The following is a 15545-nucleotide window of genomic DNA, read 5'->3' as shown; positions in this document are numbered from 1 at the left end:
AATAAAAAATTAAGTATGTAAATTAAATTCAATATTAAACCAAATAAAAATGTTTTTAAAAGTTACAAATATAGTTTATAACTTTATAACAATTAATATGGAAATTATGTGGGCTTAATGACAAATATTACAAAAGTTAGACGAAGTGTCATGGAAATCAAATTATATTAGGATTTCCTTCGTGCAAAAGAAAATTACTTGGGCTAAGTCTTAGGATTTTAATATCTTGATATCACTAATATTTTTAATTTAAATAATTATAAAAACACTTCGGTTTATCGGTTCGGTTCAGTTTAAACCGAATTGAACTGAACCATTCGGGTTGGAAAACTCTTCAACCGAATGATTTGAAATGGACTTTGGTTTGGTTCAAATCGGTTTCGGTTCAGTCGGTTCGGTTCGATCGGTTCGGTTCGGATTTTTTGCCCACCCCTAGGAAAAACGTTGGTTGAGAAGACCAACTCAAGAGGCTGCTGATGTTGAAGAACTGAAATAGAAATTCATGATCTGTCTTTGTGTGTTTTGTAAGATCTTTTCACCTTATTGTTGTTCTACCAAAGAATGTTGAACCGATTTCACTATCCGTGTTCTGCATAGAGAAGGAAAATAATCGAATTATTTTTTTTCTTCTAAAAATAGCATTTTGTGATCATTAAGTACACAAATGGAGATAAGTTGATTGCTTTCTATACCTGAGATTTTGGGGATGGGAAGACATTCCAGAACCTTAAGGTTTCATCTCCTGCTCCTGTTACAATCGTCTGTCCATCAGGTGAGACCGCAAGGTACAGAACACGGTATGTGTGACCGGTTAAAGTTGCAACCTGAACCCCCAAAAAAGAGATGGTTAAGTTAACTACATATCCTTAATGATGCATATAGTAATATACAAAGTCAAAGGTTAAAGAGATTTGTTACTTTGGACATGGTTGGGTATTTCCAGACTATGATTTGGTTTTGGGAGTATCCGTGCGTGCTAACCAGCTCGTTTACATTTTTAGACCAAGCTAGATTGCATACCTGTCACATGCAAGAACAAAGATGATTACTAACCGTTGGTTATGTTTCGTGGAAGTCATGTCAAGCTAAGGAAATATACCTGACTGCCAGTATCTATGGAACTCAAATGAGTATTTGTGGTTGTATTCCAAAAACGTATGCATCTATCAGCAGTCCCACCACCAGAAGCAAGAAGCCCGTGAACATGAGGAGACCAAGCAATTGCTTTAACCGCTGCTGTGTGTTCACTATATTTCAATACCGGTTGTGTTGAATGTTGGTTCCATACAAAAAGCTGCAAAAAAAAACATTTATTAATAAAACCATTTTAGCCCATGCTGAAAAGAAGACTTAAAAAATAATGTAACCGCAAATTTGGAATATAGTAGTTGGTACATACCCTATTGTCGTTTCCACCAGATGCTAACTCTCTGTTATCGTAAGACCACTTGAGTCCGCATACTTCGGATTTGTGACCTGTGAGTTTACTGACATGATCTTCTTCGCAACGTATGTCTCTTTGAAGAATACTCTTGTCTCTGCTACCAGATGAAAGAACAGATGAGCTCCATGCCAGTGCTCCAACTCTTAGACGATGTCCTTCCATTGTTCTTGTCCTCTTGCACCGCGACGCATCCCATATCTATCCAAACACACAATTAAAACGAATAAATTCCATTAAAAAAAAATCTAAAACCCCTTGATAGTTCTTTATTCGAGCATATCTTATCAAATATAGAAAAACATCTTTGTAATAACCCCCATTGATATTGTTCCACTAATGATCAAGATTTTATATATGGCGTGAACTATCTAATTTACAGTTACAACGCGACTGGACTATATATAGGGGGTGTGTAGTTACTTTCCTTTTTGATGCTGTAACGTAGATTCTAAGTTACAACAACAAAAGGTAAATAAGATCTAACCTGTACTTTCCCGTTACTAGTTCCAACAGCCAGATGAGTTCCACGGAAGTTCCAACCTACTGAGCAAACACTATCATCAGCCCCTAGATCACATAGCGTGGTAACCTGTTGAAATTCAAGGAAGTGATCAACATCAAAACAAAGCTTTCTTAGAAAAGTTTCTTAGAAATTTGAAAGTGAGAAGAGGAGGAGGACACTCACCTTGCTACTACTAGCATTCCACAAATACACGCAGTTCCCTAGTCCCACCGCAAGAACATTCTGCGCTGACCAGTCCACCAGATTTAAATAAAAATCATCTTGCAAAGCCGGTGCATCTAGTACCTGACAAACACAAAGAAAGACTCTGTTACCATAATCATACCAATATTGCACACACACAAAAATATCTAAGTCCAATCAAGCTTGACATTGTTATAGAAAGAACAGTAAACAACAAACATTCTTCAATATAGGTTTGATCTAAGATCAACCTAATCTCAAGACTCATCACAGAACGTTTCATGCATCAACTAATCTAACAACAAAAGTCAACGAGATCGAGAATCTAAAGTCTGCTACCTCAAATATCCAGACATTACACAACAACCCGTCAAAGAAACAATCAATGCGCACATCTAACTCCCAAAAAAAAAAAAAACACAACACATGATCGAGATCGGTTGTAATAAATTCGACAATCAAAATCATCCCGACAATGCACGATCGGACACAGAAAACCAAAAAACAAAAAAAACACAAACCTTATAGGGCGATCGCGACACCTTCCTCAAGGCCTTGATCGGACTCTGACTAACACCAGGACCATCATCAGACACAAACGGCGAAAACGAATCCGAACGCCGATTCGTCTCCGTCTTAAACCGAAATATATTCCGCGACGTAGAGAACCCAGTGATGTCTCTCTTCTCCGGCGTCTCGGGTCCAAACATCGCCGCGCGTAACAGAGTCGCGTAAGAGCCAGCTCCGTCTTCTTTCCCGTCTTTAGCGAGATCGAAGAGAGCATAATTGGATCCGGATCTACTGGGGATGAATCTATCAGAGTATATAGACCGTGATGGCGATGGAGATTGGTTGGCATTGATCAAACGGTTGATTCGTGACTCGAGTGAGATGATCGGAGTGTTCATCGACGGTGGTGGACTGAGTTGGGGAGAAGAATTCGTCGGAGGAGTCGCATTGCTTGCGGTAGGATCTTCCATTGAGTGTTTTGACTTGTTTTCTTTTTCCTTCTTCTTCTTCAGATTTAACTAAGCGTTGAAACATAAACCTGTTCTGTCTTTTTGTTATTTTTTACTTTTTCCATTTATTTATTTATTTTCCTTTTCCCGGGAAATCTAAGGAGAACTGAAAACGACATGTGACTTGATGCGGAATTAAGAGGTTGATCAGGTGCTGTTTTGGGTTGGTTACGTCATGCCTTTTTACAACTTTTTTTAAGTTTTGATGGGCTTTTAGCTAGGCCCATATAGTTCTTGCCTAATTATTTATTGTTTTTTAACCCTATTTTCACCCATTTACTTTAGATGAGTTAAATCTTATATGGCAGATCTTTAGATCAAAATCTCATAGATCTAAAGCCAAATCTCAAGCTATAAATTTTATTAAATAAAATTAGATCTTACTTTTATCAAGTTGAAATTTTTTTCCATTACCAAATTTCTTGAGAAGCAAACAAAATATAACTTAAATATTTTTTAAAGCAAAACTTAAATCTTAGACATACTAATAAAACCAATCGGATAAAAACCTCACTTTTTTACTATCGTAAGAAATTAATTAATCAATTAATAAATCAAAATTGAAAAATGTTTTAAAAAGTAAATCAACATCTTGCTAAAATGAATGAATTTTACTAGCAAGTTGCAAGTAGATGAAGAAGTGAGTAGATGTTTTTGTTTTAACGTCTCACGTTCTGAGTTAGGCGATTTGTTTTCTATATAGTACATCATTTAATTAAGAGACAGTTGTAACAAGATTTGTATAATTTTATATATAAACAAAAGAAGCAAATAAATTTAAAATAAAATAAAATAAAATTAAAGAAATTCCATGTAATTACGATGTTTGGTGAAAATAGCATTCACTTTAAGGACATGTCCCTTGTTGATGTGTGGAGGATGGAATCATGGAAATATCTTTTTCATGAAATCAGAAATATAAAAGAAACAAATCGGGTAAATTAAAATGTAAAAGAAAATTCAAATGAAAATAATCAAATCTTATAGTGTGAAAATTGGGGGGGGGGGGGGGTAACATATATGTATATATATATATATATATATATACCAACTTAGAAAAACATATATATAGTACCATTAAAAGAGAAAATGTTCCATTCTGTAAAAGTTTTCACTTTTGCAGAGGGAGAAAAAAAGGATTCTAGCGGTTTATTAACCAAAAAAAAATGGAATTTCACTTTGGATTTCTTTCAAAGTAATTATGTAAAAAAAATTATATTAAGAAACTCAATTAACACAAAATTTTGGGAAAATCAGAAAACAAATTAATTTTTGTTTTTATCGATGATGATTCAAATGAGTGTTTTTATACCTATCATCGGGCATTACAGGAAGAGTTCTAGTTCCAGAAGCAGTAGGAGCCCTAACATGACCAACCATTGAAACCTGAAGAGCTTCTTCTTCATAAGCTCTCCTCTCCATTTCTTCTCTCTCTGCTTTCTTCTTCCCCTTCACCAACATCGCCACCACCAACAACCCTAACAGAATCGCTCCAATCCCCGACCCAATCACACTCCCCACCGCTACTTTCCACCGGCTCAACTTTCCTCCTCCGCTGCCGCCGTCCACCTCCGTCGACGGCGTCACCATCCCACCACCACTACTGTCAATATCTTTTCCTCTAGCTTCTGTCTTCACCACTAGAGCGTAATGCCCTTGTCTTGTTCCTTTACAAACATAAGGTGATACTTGATCACTAAACGTTGTGCTACCGTTGCTTGTGAAACACGCACACAAGACTGATGAGTTCATCTTCGTTGGCTTAGGGTTATCACTTGCCGTGATCTTCAAGAAATCGATCAATATTGGGTTTTGATCGGTACCAACAACGTTAACCTCGTAAGGGTTCGTGGCCACACCGTCAGGGTTAGCGTTGTAAGCTAACAGACCAAGAACCGGTGATGCGAGCTGGTAATTGTAACCGGTTAGGTTATAACCGGTAGAGTAGATTGAAGACCAATTTGAACCGAGGTTTTGTCTAACCAGCATGACTCTCTCCGGGCATGGCTCCACCGTCACGCCAGCGCCCATGTGAAACTCACCGATTCTTGAACCGTATCTTCTCAAGCTCCCGCACCTTAACTTAACCGTGTCGATATCTATACCGGAGAAATTAGAAGGGAGATGGATTTTCTGTATGGTGCCTGTGTTGAGATTAAGCTTAAAGTTTCTAATGGTGTAGTCTCTGATCATGAGATCTAAAAGACGTGTAGATTGGGCAGTTTGAGAGTCAGAATGGTGGAATGATAAGAGAAGTGTGAAGAGAATGATGATGATTATGGAGAATGAATCCATGAGAGGATCAAGAGATCTTAGGGTTGAGGAGGAAATGGAGAAGAGTAAAGAGAAAAGAGAGTTTGACTTGGTGGGGATGTGTGTTTTGTAGACAGACATTATAAACACTTACACTTCATTAGTCAGAGTTCTCTTTTACCTTTATACAGAAAGACATGATATAACTATTAAAGTAGCATATGACCGTTCTAACGTATAGGTTTAAATGATTTTTCGTAACAGCAGAAAAGCAAATGATCGGTGTAGTGGTGGATGAGAAAATTGGGTGAATGATGATAGAAGCATGGGAAGATGATGATCATGATTACTCTTGTTTCCTAACCAAAAATAATAATATAGTTAGTAAATTATTTCATATAAAAGGCCAAAGAAGAGAGACATTGGCGTGCTAATATTCGTGTGACTTTTCCTCTTTTGTGTAATGGTTTTTGTCTGTTCCTTTTATTATGTGTGTTCTTGACTTTAGTTCTTTCTTATCAATCAATCCTTTATGTTACACACCATTTGAACTTTTTTACACTCTAATCCACACTATGCACTAATCACGCTAATTTTTCGTACCGGTTAAATCATGTAAACCATTTTTTTCCCTTGGGAGTTACAGTGACTGGAGAGTAAAGGACACGAAGAATTAAAACTGAAAGTTATAATTAAGGATATTTCGAATATTTTAGGCATGAACAAGTTTGTGATCAAGCCAGTATCTCGTTTACGCTCCAGCGATTTGAATAAAGGGTGAACCGGAAATCAGTTTTATCTAAGATCGGAATAAAATGTTTATCATATGTTTTTTTTTTTTTTGTCATTGTTCTTGTTTGTTGTTGTTGAGCAAGTAGGAAGAACAAAAGCATAAACTAAAATTCTTATCACAAGAAAATCAACAAGCGGTAGAAAGTAAAATGAACCTTGCATTTTGAAGGTGAACCGCATACATCATGTGCAACTTTTTTCTTATATAATCATTTTTAAGTTGGAGTTGAAATCAAAACTTTAACAATAAGAATAAGACTTTTCAATTCATTTCCTTTACTCATGTTGTACGTTTTAAAAGTAAGAAAAAGAACAAATTAAAACCTAAATTAGAATTTTAATAAGTTAAAGTTTTATTCAGACAGAATAAATAAAACCAAAGTAGATTGAAGTTTTGTTATGGCTTATAGCAGTTTGAATTAACTATCATATTACCTATGAAAGGTTGGTGAATATATTCATTAAATATTTCCCTTATTGCTTACACAATACTTACATATCAGAAAACATGTGAAAGAACATGCAAGATTTTAAGTATACAGCATCAAATCTATATTTTGCCTCTGACAAAACCCATTCTTCTTTTTTCCATCTTCATCTTGTTGTAACAGAACAAATCAAAATTTTACTATCTCATAGTTGCATGTGAATTTAAAGTAACGAAGTAGAACTAGTATATATGAAGGTGTGTACTGTACCTCACAGAGTTCAAGCTTGGCTTCCTTCCGGCAATGTGATCAACCGAGAACCCGAGTCATACTCCATCGCGGTTCCACAGCTAAAACCACGCAAGATTGATACTTTGTTATATGTGAAAACTCTCTAAGCAAAGGTCTAATGCTACAATCTTACTTGGTACATTTTACAGTGTTGGTTTTGCCACCGCTTGAGATCGACAGAATTGTTCCAAAGAAGGAGGTATTCTCCGTTCCACAATTCGGACAAGGACCCTGCCAAACAAAAACATAAAGAGACAAGAACATTCGTCAAGGACTCTTTCTTATGCAAACCTTGAGAGTGATCATGGTCTTTTTACCTTCAAGATCAAGAAGTCTTTGATGATCAGTTTGGTGATGGTTAGAGCCAGATATACAATCAAAGGAACGGCAGCGAACCAAGTGAATATGAAACTGTATGGTTCTGAAAGCTCCAAGATGTATGTGATCTCAAAACCTGTAATGTCGTCCAGGAAGAAAAACCTGAAAGTACACATAAATTGAAAGAAAACATATTAGCAAAGACAAAACCTGAGGGGTTAAAAAGAGAACTGGTTATATATACTCACAGTCCGAGAGCAACAACGGTTGCTGGAACATTTAGCAAGAGCATTTTGAAGTAATCTACGGCAAGATCACTATACACCTGCATTAAATGAAATTAACAAGACTGTCAATATATATATCTTTATATATATAGTATATAACACTAAGCATATGAATGTTTATGTTATCTTTACCTTCTTACTACGGAGACTGCATCTTGGACCCTCACACACAATCTCACTACCATCGATCTATAGAACCAGAAAAATTCATAAAATAGAAGCTTAGAAAAATAATATATCTATCTTGAGTGAAGCATAAAGGGAATGGAACCTTTAGTTTGAGTTTGAGCTTATCAAACTCTTCATCATTAAGGATTGGATTACCAGAAACATAAGCCATTGAAGCTTCCAAGAACCTCTGTTCATCAGAACCTGCGTTGTTCATAAAAGCAATGACTTTCTGCCTAAGAAACCAAAACAAAAGATATGACTATATAGTTGATTACTGTACTTAGCATCACAACACTGCTTCCTTCCCACATCAACTCCTCTTTAAGGTTATCAAACTCCTCATTCGACATAGTCGCCTTGCCATCATAATAGAAAGACTACAATAAAGAAAGAAAGAAACAATGCTCAAGCTCTTCATGAAGATTTGTTACTTATATATAAAAAAAAAGAGAGGATGGTTTATGTAGCCGTTATACTTGCAAGGCTTGGAGAAACTCTTGTTCCATTTCACCAATTGATTTCTTTTCAGCCTTGTTGATGCTGCAATACGGCATGATATTGCTATCAACGTCTTCTCCTCCAGCTTGACCTTAAAGTAAGACCAAACGACTTAAAACTCATAAACTTAAAAGGTTCATTACAACTTTGAATGAGTTCGAAACAGAGAGATAGGATGAAGACCTGATTGCTCTGTGGTGGCCTTTGCTGGCAACAAGAAGAATCGTTTTCTCAAGGAGATCGACCTTCCAGGGCTGAGCTGAGCCCACTGAGTCCTCGGAGATGGAGAAGAGAGAGAAGCGGTGGGTTTCCGAGACACGGCGGAGAAAAGACGAGGGCTTGTCAAACTGAACAGGATCTTGCTACCCATTTTCCTTGGGAAAAAGAAAAGAGATTTCCTCTGTTTCCGGGGAAGTTTTGTCAAGATGAACCTATGGTTGAAGATGAGTGTTGAGTTACTGTGAGCTTCAAGTTTTTTTTTCTGATTATTTTAATTTATTATTATTTTTATTAAAATTTTAAATTTGGAGGGAAGAAGAGATAAGAGAAGTGTGGAGATGAATTCTTATGAGATCTCTGATATTTTTTTCCCTTCTCATCAGGGAGAAAGAGATCTTCCACGTCAGCATTAATATCCACCCTTAATAAATTATAACACACAGAATTTACTAGCTTATAGACCTAATTTTATGCTAGGTTCTATAATAATACAATCCCATATTAATATTTATATTACTAATAATTTTTTATAATAATTATGTATTTTCAGATCTAAACAGATTAAGAAATGAATTAATAAATAAAGTTTTACAGAGAATAATATGATATAGTTTTGTTTTTATTTTCAAAAAACATGTAAGAAGATAATTATTCTGGCTAATAATAAAACCAGTCAAAATGTTTTAGTAATTAACTGATTTTAAAATGAGAAAAAGACTAGAATAGCACTAAACCAAGTTTATGTTCACAAAGTAGCACTCAAGGCTCAAAGTCACAAAAATAGGTTTCATTAAAGAGGTAAATATACACTTATACCCCTTGGGTTAATTAATCCAAACCTTAGGGTTTAGAGTTAAGGGGTGGGGTTTTGGAATTAGGGTTTAAAATTTTATAAAAAAAAATACTAAAATAAAAAATAAAAATTTTAAAAACAGTTTCAAAAAGTATTTTTAAATTATAAAAAGAAAATTTGAAAAAAAAAATTAAAAAAAAAAATTTAAAAAAAAATTAAAAAAAATTATAAAAATTTCGAATCTGAAAACATATAATTTGAAACTATAAAAAAAAATTCTTTTTTTCATTTTTTTTATTTTTATTTTATTTATTTTTATTTATTTTTATTTGTTTATTTAATTTTAAACCAAGGGTATTAGGGATATTTTACCCTTTAATGAATGTCATTTTTGTGACTTTCTCCTTCTAGTGCTATTTTTGAGACATAAACTTTAAAGGTGCTATTATTGACAATTGCCCTTTTAAAATTATACTGATGAAGCCATATATTGTCGACACGTGGAGATACGATTTAGGCACGCACGGACGCAGAAGAAACGCCACCTAATGTGATGTTGGGGTTCAAATCGGTTCGGTTCGATTTTACCGAATTGAACACCTTTATTTAAATCATCGTCGATAGTGATTGGTTTATTATATTGGGCCTATTTAAATGAGCTTCATAGCCCATACCAAACAAGGACCCGGGAACTCCCCCGTTTTGACCGTTAGATCTTATAAGGATGGTGAAACCATCAGTCAAACCAAACTATCATCTTCTGTTGACCATGAAGTGTGTCACTCACTTACTTACCCAACCTTCTTCACACAATCCACTAACAACCGGTAGCTCTACACTTCTTAATACAACAACTAATCCTTCTTTTTAATTAAAAATAAAATAAAATGAGATATTTTTTGCTATAAGAAAGCCTTTGCACATTTTCATTTACTGGCAACAAATCTAAAATAGAAAGTAAGTACTCTGTTTTTCCCCTGTTCTAAGCTTCTTTCCTTACCTTTCTCTGTTTTCATCTTTAAAAACCAGCCAAAAGAAGATGGTTGAAGTAGAAAGAGTCGAGAATTTAGCAAATAGCGGAATCAAATCGATCCCAAAAGAATACATCCGTCCAAAAGAAGAGCTGGAGAGCATCAACGACGTTTTCCAAGAAGAGAAGAAAGAAGACGGCCCTCAAGTCCCCACCATCGACTTACAAAACATCGAGTCAGAAGACGAAACGGTACGTGAGAAATGCATAGAGGAGCTCAAGAAGGCTTCTATGGACTGGGGAGTGATGCATTTGGTCAACCACGGCGTACCGGTTGACCTGATGGAGCGTGTGAAGAAAGCAGGAGAAGAGTTTTTCGGTTTGTCCGTGGAGGAGAAGGAGAAGTACGCAAATGATCAAGCCACAGGAAAGATCCAAGGGTATGGAAGTAAATTAGCTAACAACGCGAGTGGACAGCTAGAGTGGGAAGACTACTTCTTCCATCTTGTTTATCCTGAAGACAAGAGAGATCTCTCACTTTGGCCCAAGACACCAAGTGATTACGTGTAAGTTTTGATTGTTTTTGGTTAAGACAAAGTCATAAAATCAAATCTTTGTTTTGGTTATATAATTTTTTTTATGGATGATTATTGTAGAGAAGCCACGAGTGAGTACGCTAAGTATCTTCGTTTGCTAGCAACAAAAGTCTTCAAGGCTCTCTCTGTCGGTCTCGGCTTAGAGCCTGACCGTCTAGAGAAAGAAGTTGGCGGTTTAGAAGAACTTCTCCTCCAAATGAAGATAAACTATTACCCGAAATGCCCTCAGCCTGAGCTAGCACTTGGCGTGGAAGCTCACACAGATGTAAGCGCTTTGACCTTCATTCTACACAACATGGTTCCGGGGTTGCAGCTTTTCTACGAGGGCAAATGGGTCATCGCAAAATGTGTTCCTGATTCCATTGTGATGCACATTGGAGATACGTTGGAGATTCTTAGTAATGGGAAGTTTAAGAGTATACTTCACCGTGGGTTGGTGAATAAGGAGAAGGTAAGAATCTCTTGGGCTGTGTTTTGTGAGCCACCCAAGGATAAGATCGTTCTTAAGCCGTTGCCGGAGATGGTGAGTGCTGAGACTCCGGCTAAGTTTCCTCCAAGGACATTTGCTCAACATATTGAGCATAAGTTGTTTAGAAGGAACGAACAAGAGGAGTTGGTGCCTGAGACAAAAGATTTGAAGGCATATATATGTTTAAAGATTGTGTAATTAATATATGTGTTAGTAAAACCGAGAAGCACATGAAGATATATGAACCACATGTTGTATTAAGAGCTTGAAAGTATTTTCTGATTTACATTTATGTTTTTTATATCTTTTTTTTCTTATGCTACTAACTGTAAAAAGGAGTTGTTGATGATGATTCCATATGCTACAAAAGCTGTTTCTATACCATCAGCGAATGCCTAAGCTCCTGCCAAATTAGAAAAGCAATAAGGTATAAGCACCTGTTGTAGCATGATATATAAGCCCATGACAATGAATCCACCACACGACTATGAAACGAAAGATAGTGGTTGCATGATTGACTTTATTAGCTTACCTACTAGCGGTCCATTGCTGGTTTGTTTCAGGAACTATTCCGCTATGACCAGATTGTATATGTCCAGCTGAAGAAACTGTTTTTCCAGATGCCACTCTTGTTACCTGCGATGGATGGGTATTGATACAAGAAATTAAGAAACCACAGGTTGTAAGTGATTGCTAGCTGCTTTTGTTTTCAACAAGTTTAGAGCTTACCTCATTCCCTGCTTGGAAAGAGTACACTCTATTTTCCTTGAAGCCCTTGAACCAAGATTATATTGCAACTCAATGATTAGACTTGGAAAATGGAAAAAAGGAAAATAGTCAAAGTGAAATTGAGGTTCACAAGCTGTACCTTTGCTTGAGGAAATCTTGAGCGGGATCCACTATTTTGCTTGATCTCGGGTTTGATGGAGAGCTGTATGTTAATAAAACCGGGTCAAGAAACTATGAGAGTAATCTGGATAAGACAAATCATACGTTAAACCATGAGATGTACCTTGCTGAAAAGGTCTGTTGGTAAATCTGGTTGAACTCTCTTTTCTGAATGAAAACTAAACTCCTGTGTTGCATTCCAAAAACAGTTTGCATCCTCATCAGGAAACTCCATTTACAGAAGATCAGTTGCAAAAATAATTGTTAAAACTATCATACCAAAGGAACTGTTGTTTCTCGCTTGCTATTTTTGAAGACTCCCATGTCTCCTCTGCTTGAAAGTATCTGTTTCACAGGAGTGAAAACCTATATCAGGTGTGAGAATTATAATGCAGGCGGATGAGATTCAAGAAAGGATACCTTCTTGTTCAGAGGACGAGCTTTAAAAAGATGTTTCCCTTCCGAGACATCATGCTTAGATATATCCATAGCGTTTGGTCTGCAAGAGTAATTAAACTTTTGAGTTTATATACACCTCAAACACAAGTTGAAGTGAGAAATCAAGCAATCCTTCTCAATTTTATAGGTCCATACCTCCTACTTTCTCTGTTAATACCGTCAAGTGCATCAGTTATATTAGATTTTTCTGATCCCTGTTAAAAAGAAATTTCACTTTTAAGGATCAAGTTGTGTAGATAAGAGAAGAACTCGTTAAGATCACAGGGCAGGCAATAAAACTAATATAAAGTAACAGTGTTACTACCTTATACGCATCATTCCTCTGATTAGACCTTGTTGTTACTGCTGAAGAATGTTGCATAGCCCTTTCTGAAGTCTTCAAATGGAATTCCTGTTAAGGAAAGTCAATAAATGTAATCCTAAGGCTTACACCAGGTTATTGTGTGGAAAGATATCAGCTGATACGAATTCATTTCTAATACTTACTTGGAACTCCGTTGGTTTTGGAGTACTCTTTTTCCGGATGGGCAATGAAGGAGCATCAAATATCTAGAGATCATAAACAAGCTTGAGTTGGGCCAGGACAATGAAATCATTTCCAGTATACAGTTCTTAGTAACAGATACAAACCTTTCGGTTGAATGGACGTGCTTTGAATCTATAGACAGCTGTTGAGTCCTGTTCTAAGTTCGCATCATTTTTTTGCCTGAAATAATCATTAGCAAAACATCATGTGAACATGAGACCTTTACTGTAACAACTCATTTTCAGCAAATAGTTAGGCTCTAACCGTGTCCTGTGTGCCCTCTGCGATGTAGCAAAATCAGGCTCCTGTGGGACAGTAATCTTTGTCCTGGTATGTTGTGAGTTTCTATCAAGAGTTGTATCCTGCAATAGTTAAATCATTTTGATCTCATTAAGTGCTCCCTTTCCCCCAAAAAATATTGAATATTACATATACAGACACTTTTTAAACTTTATACATAAGATCAAAGAGTACAACAAACAAAAAAAGCAAACCTTCTTGGGTATCTTGTGAACAAAAGTCATCTCCGGCTTTGTATCAGCAACCTGAAACAGAAACAGGATAAAAATGACTCTATATTGCCACTGATTTCAGATAAACATAGTGCACTGTCAAAAGGGAACCAACTATAGTGCACTGTTTTAACAGTGATAATAACTCTACCTTGCGGAGAAGACCCCCGTCAAGTTTCTGTCGTTTGGCCGCTTGAACTTCGGTCCCACATAAGCCTTTCTCATGAACTTGGTCCACTTGCATATGGAATTTACTATACAAGCAAAAGAATCTACGTATAAGGTGAAGCTGAGAAAAGAAAAATACAAAGACTTTAACATGCTTCCAACAGTCGTCACCTGGCATTATTTTGTTTAGCTAACTGGCTAGCAGTTGGTTTCATTAGCGTTGAGCTCCTTGGAGTTGGTCTGATGCTTGGTTTAGCTCGGAATTTTGGTTTATCATTGTGGTTGTGACTACTAACCGTTGGCCCTGGTAAAAGTGAGAGACCACAAACAAAAAAAAAAGTAAATACAAAAGATGGACCACATCCAAAAAGGTACTTAGAAACGTAAACTAATTTTCCAAGATAATTAAAGAGCCTGAATGTAGTGTATAAAAGCATAAACAATAATTGGAGTATTATCGCAAAATAAAGTCATCACCTTTGCATATAGGTTGGTTTGGAACTTTCTTCAAGTTATGAGCTTGTTGGGATGAAAATACCCCAAAACGCATTCCATTTCCTGAAGCCAGGTAACAAAAAAAAAGAATCTATAAACATATCTAGTGGTATATAATCAACTGGGGGAAAAAATTAAAGAGGCGCAGGGTAGATAAAGCAGACATACTCATTAACTCACCAGTCTTATTCAAATATGGATGGCGATAGCTATCTCCATCCTTCTCGCCACCGTCTTCCTCCTCTGGTTTCGTGGATGCCTCGGTCTTGTCATCAGACATGTCTTCTCCGAGCAACAATTTTGTCACGAAAGCTGAGAAATACAAACAAATTTAATAACAAAGAAATGGTAACCGAAACTAACCAATGAGCAGAAGCAAATTATAAAACATCGAAATGTGATCACATTGTACCAACATTGCAAAGGAAAATGTATAGTTTTTTCAACAGAAGCGAAAGCGAAAAAGCTTATGATGATGATGAAGAAGAGATAGATACACTCACGAGAGGGAGCGTAGGAGGGAGCAGAGTGAAACCAGAACTCGGCGGACTGAGACTCAGCTGGTGACTCCTCCCGAGTGAAATCGAACCACCGAGCTGCATCAAACTCGTACTCCATATCAAACAGAACCTCCACAGTCTCTCTCTCTCTCTCTCTCTCGCTCTCCAAAGTCAGTCACCGATCGTCTTCTGCAAAAACCTGACGGAACTGAACTGACTTTTCTACAGAGATCTCTGATTCATTGAGTCTGCTGCTGATGATGAAGCAGAAGAAGAAAACGGCACTAATTTCGCTGTTTCTGAGATTTTCGTTTTACCGGACAAAAAAAAAGAAGTTTTATTTTAATTTCCCATACGAAACGACATCGTATTAGCGCTGTGATGTGTACAAACAAACCACTCGAAGCACAAAAGCGAAGCGAGAGGACGCTCCGGTTTTTGTAACGACTCGAAGTTTTTGAATTGTAATTAAGACCATGGATAAGACGATTATACCCCTACCAGCGAGAGTGTGTGAGGGTGTTTTCGTCAGTTGAAGATTAGTGAGCCTAATTAATATTTTTTCTTTTCTTACGTGGGGTGCTTCGAGGCGCGCCTCTGGGTCTGCGAGCTTTCTTGGCTTTCGACGACACTCTCAATTCCGGCTGGATCGATAATTACCCTTCTGTGTTGTCATTATTTACGTATCTGCCACTGACGGTTGCATTCTCCCTTCTTTTGTTGAACATACATAGTTTTCATTC

At 36.6% G+C, this 15545-nt stretch overlaps 5 protein-coding genes across 8 annotated transcripts; 1 reads left to right on the top strand and 4 right to left on the bottom strand.

Moving 5' to 3' along the window:
• Positions 1–60: 60 nt before the first annotated feature.
• On the bottom strand, positions 61–3483 carry LOC111214285 (protein FIZZY-RELATED 2). The gene is made up of 8 exons (XM_022716851.2): positions 2672–3483; positions 2130–2252; positions 1929–2033; positions 1400–1642; positions 1100–1294; positions 919–1020; positions 693–824; positions 61–589 (listed from the first exon to the last, which is right to left on the bottom strand). Exons 1-8 carry the CDS (start codon positions 3128–3130, stop codon positions 536–538), a joined length of 1413 nt encoding a protein of 470 aa, XP_022572572.2. The 5' UTR covers positions 3131–3483; the 3' UTR covers positions 61–535.
• An 882-nt stretch (positions 3484–4365) lies between these two features.
• Positions 4366–6412, bottom strand: LOC111214283. Its single transcript, XM_022716846.2, has one exon. It carries the CDS (start codon positions 5561–5563, stop codon positions 4448–4450), a length of 1116 nt encoding a protein of 371 aa, XP_022572567.2. The 5' UTR covers positions 5564–6412; the 3' UTR covers positions 4366–4447.
• Positions 6413–6657: 245 nt separating this feature from the next.
• LOC111214284 (PGR5-like protein 1A, chloroplastic) lies at positions 6658–8799 on the bottom strand. 4 transcript variants are annotated; one of them, XM_022716848.2, is made up of 10 exons: positions 8391–8799; positions 8186–8298; positions 7990–8086; positions 7810–7910; positions 7671–7727; positions 7500–7576; positions 7251–7413; positions 7067–7164; positions 6913–6992; positions 6658–6812 (listed from the first exon to the last, which is right to left on the bottom strand). In XM_022716848.2, the coding sequence occupies exons 1-9, from the start codon at positions 8575–8577 to the stop codon at positions 6923–6925; spliced, it is 963 nt and encodes a 320-aa protein (XP_022572569.2). In that variant the 5' UTR covers positions 8578–8799; the 3' UTR covers positions 6658–6812; positions 6913–6922. The 4 variants fall into 4 exon arrangements, with proteins under 4 accessions (XP_022572569.2, XP_022572570.2, XP_048618700.1 ...); XM_022716849.2 differs by having other exon boundaries at positions 6658–6806; positions 8391–8769; XM_048762743.1 differs by having other exon boundaries at positions 6658–6806; positions 8186–8292; positions 8391–8706.
• A 1254-nt stretch (positions 8800–10053) lies between these two features.
• On the top strand, positions 10054–11546 carry LOC111214282 (leucoanthocyanidin dioxygenase-like). The gene is made up of 2 exons (XM_022716844.2): positions 10054–10755; positions 10846–11546. The coding sequence occupies exons 1-2, from the start codon at positions 10259–10261 to the stop codon at positions 11450–11452; spliced, it is 1104 nt and encodes a 367-aa protein (XP_022572565.2). The 5' UTR covers positions 10054–10258; the 3' UTR covers positions 11453–11546.
• LOC125589970 (protein TPX2-like) lies at positions 11492–15047 on the bottom strand. The gene is made up of 18 exons (XM_048762718.1): positions 14806–15047; positions 14483–14614; positions 14285–14365; positions 13979–14111; positions 13791–13893; positions 13622–13672; positions 13392–13489; positions 13232–13307; positions 13088–13150; positions 12906–12992; positions 12737–12795; positions 12563–12641; positions 12422–12487; positions 12267–12329; positions 12123–12185; positions 11984–12028; positions 11787–11890; positions 11492–11657 (listed from the first exon to the last, which is right to left on the bottom strand). The coding sequence occupies exons 1-18, from the start codon at positions 14918–14920 to the stop codon at positions 11639–11641; spliced, it is 1437 nt and encodes a 478-aa protein (XP_048618675.1). The 5' UTR covers positions 14921–15047; the 3' UTR covers positions 11492–11638.
• Positions 15048–15545: the final 498 nt, after the last annotated feature.

This window comes from Brassica napus, chromosome A3 (assembly GCF_020379485.1).
Source record: "Brassica napus cultivar Da-Ae chromosome A3, Da-Ae, whole genome shotgun sequence".
Taxonomy (NCBI): domain Eukaryota; kingdom Viridiplantae; phylum Streptophyta; class Magnoliopsida; order Brassicales; family Brassicaceae; genus Brassica; species Brassica napus.
The sequence above is the reverse complement of the archived record's forward strand: the minus strand, read 5'-3'. Positions and strand labels throughout refer to the sequence as shown.

Coding starts and splice junctions, on each gene's coding strand:
- LOC125589970 (XM_048762718.1), bottom strand. CDS start 14,920: ATGGAGTACGAGTTTGATGCAGCTCGGTGGTTCGATTTCACTCGGGAG. Junction 14,366..14,482: donor TCCATATTTGAATAAGACTG/GTGAGTTAATGA, acceptor ACCTGGCTTCAG/GAAATGGAATGCGTTTTGGG. Junction 13,673..13,790: donor ACGGGGGTCTTCTCCGCAAG/GTAGAGTTATTA, acceptor TTTCTGTTTCAG/GTTGCTGATACAAAGCCGGA.
- LOC111214282 (XM_022716844.2), top strand. CDS start 10,259: ATGGTTGAAGTAGAAAGAGTCGAGAATTTAGCAAATAGCGGAATCAAA. Junction 10,756..10,845: donor AAGACACCAAGTGATTACGT/GTAAGTTTTGAT, acceptor TGATTATTGTAG/AGAAGCCACGAGTGAGTACG.
- LOC111214285 (XM_022716851.2), bottom strand. CDS start 3,130: ATGGAAGATCCTACCGCAAGCAATGCGACTCCTCCGACGAATTCTTCT. Junction 1,643..1,928: donor CTAGTAACGGGAAAGTACAG/GTTAGATCTTAT, acceptor GTGTTTGGATAG/ATATGGGATGCGTCGCGGTG. Junction 825..918: donor AATACCCAACCATGTCCAAA/GTAACAAATCTC, acceptor TTGGGGGTTCAG/GTTGCAACTTTAACCGGTCA.
- LOC111214284 (XM_022716848.2), bottom strand. CDS start 8,577: ATGGGTAGCAAGATCCTGTTCAGTTTGACAAGCCCTCGTCTTTTCTCC. Junction 7,911..7,989: donor AAGCAGTGTTGTGATGCTAA/GTACAGTAATCA, acceptor TGAACAACGCAG/GTTCTGATGAACAGAGGTTC. Junction 7,728..7,809: donor AGCTCAAACTCAAACTAAAG/GTTCCATTCCCT, acceptor CTGGTTCTATAG/ATCGATGGTAGTGAGATTGT.
- LOC111214283 (XM_022716846.2), bottom strand. CDS start 5,563: ATGTCTGTCTACAAAACACACATCCCCACCAAGTCAAACTCTCTTTTC.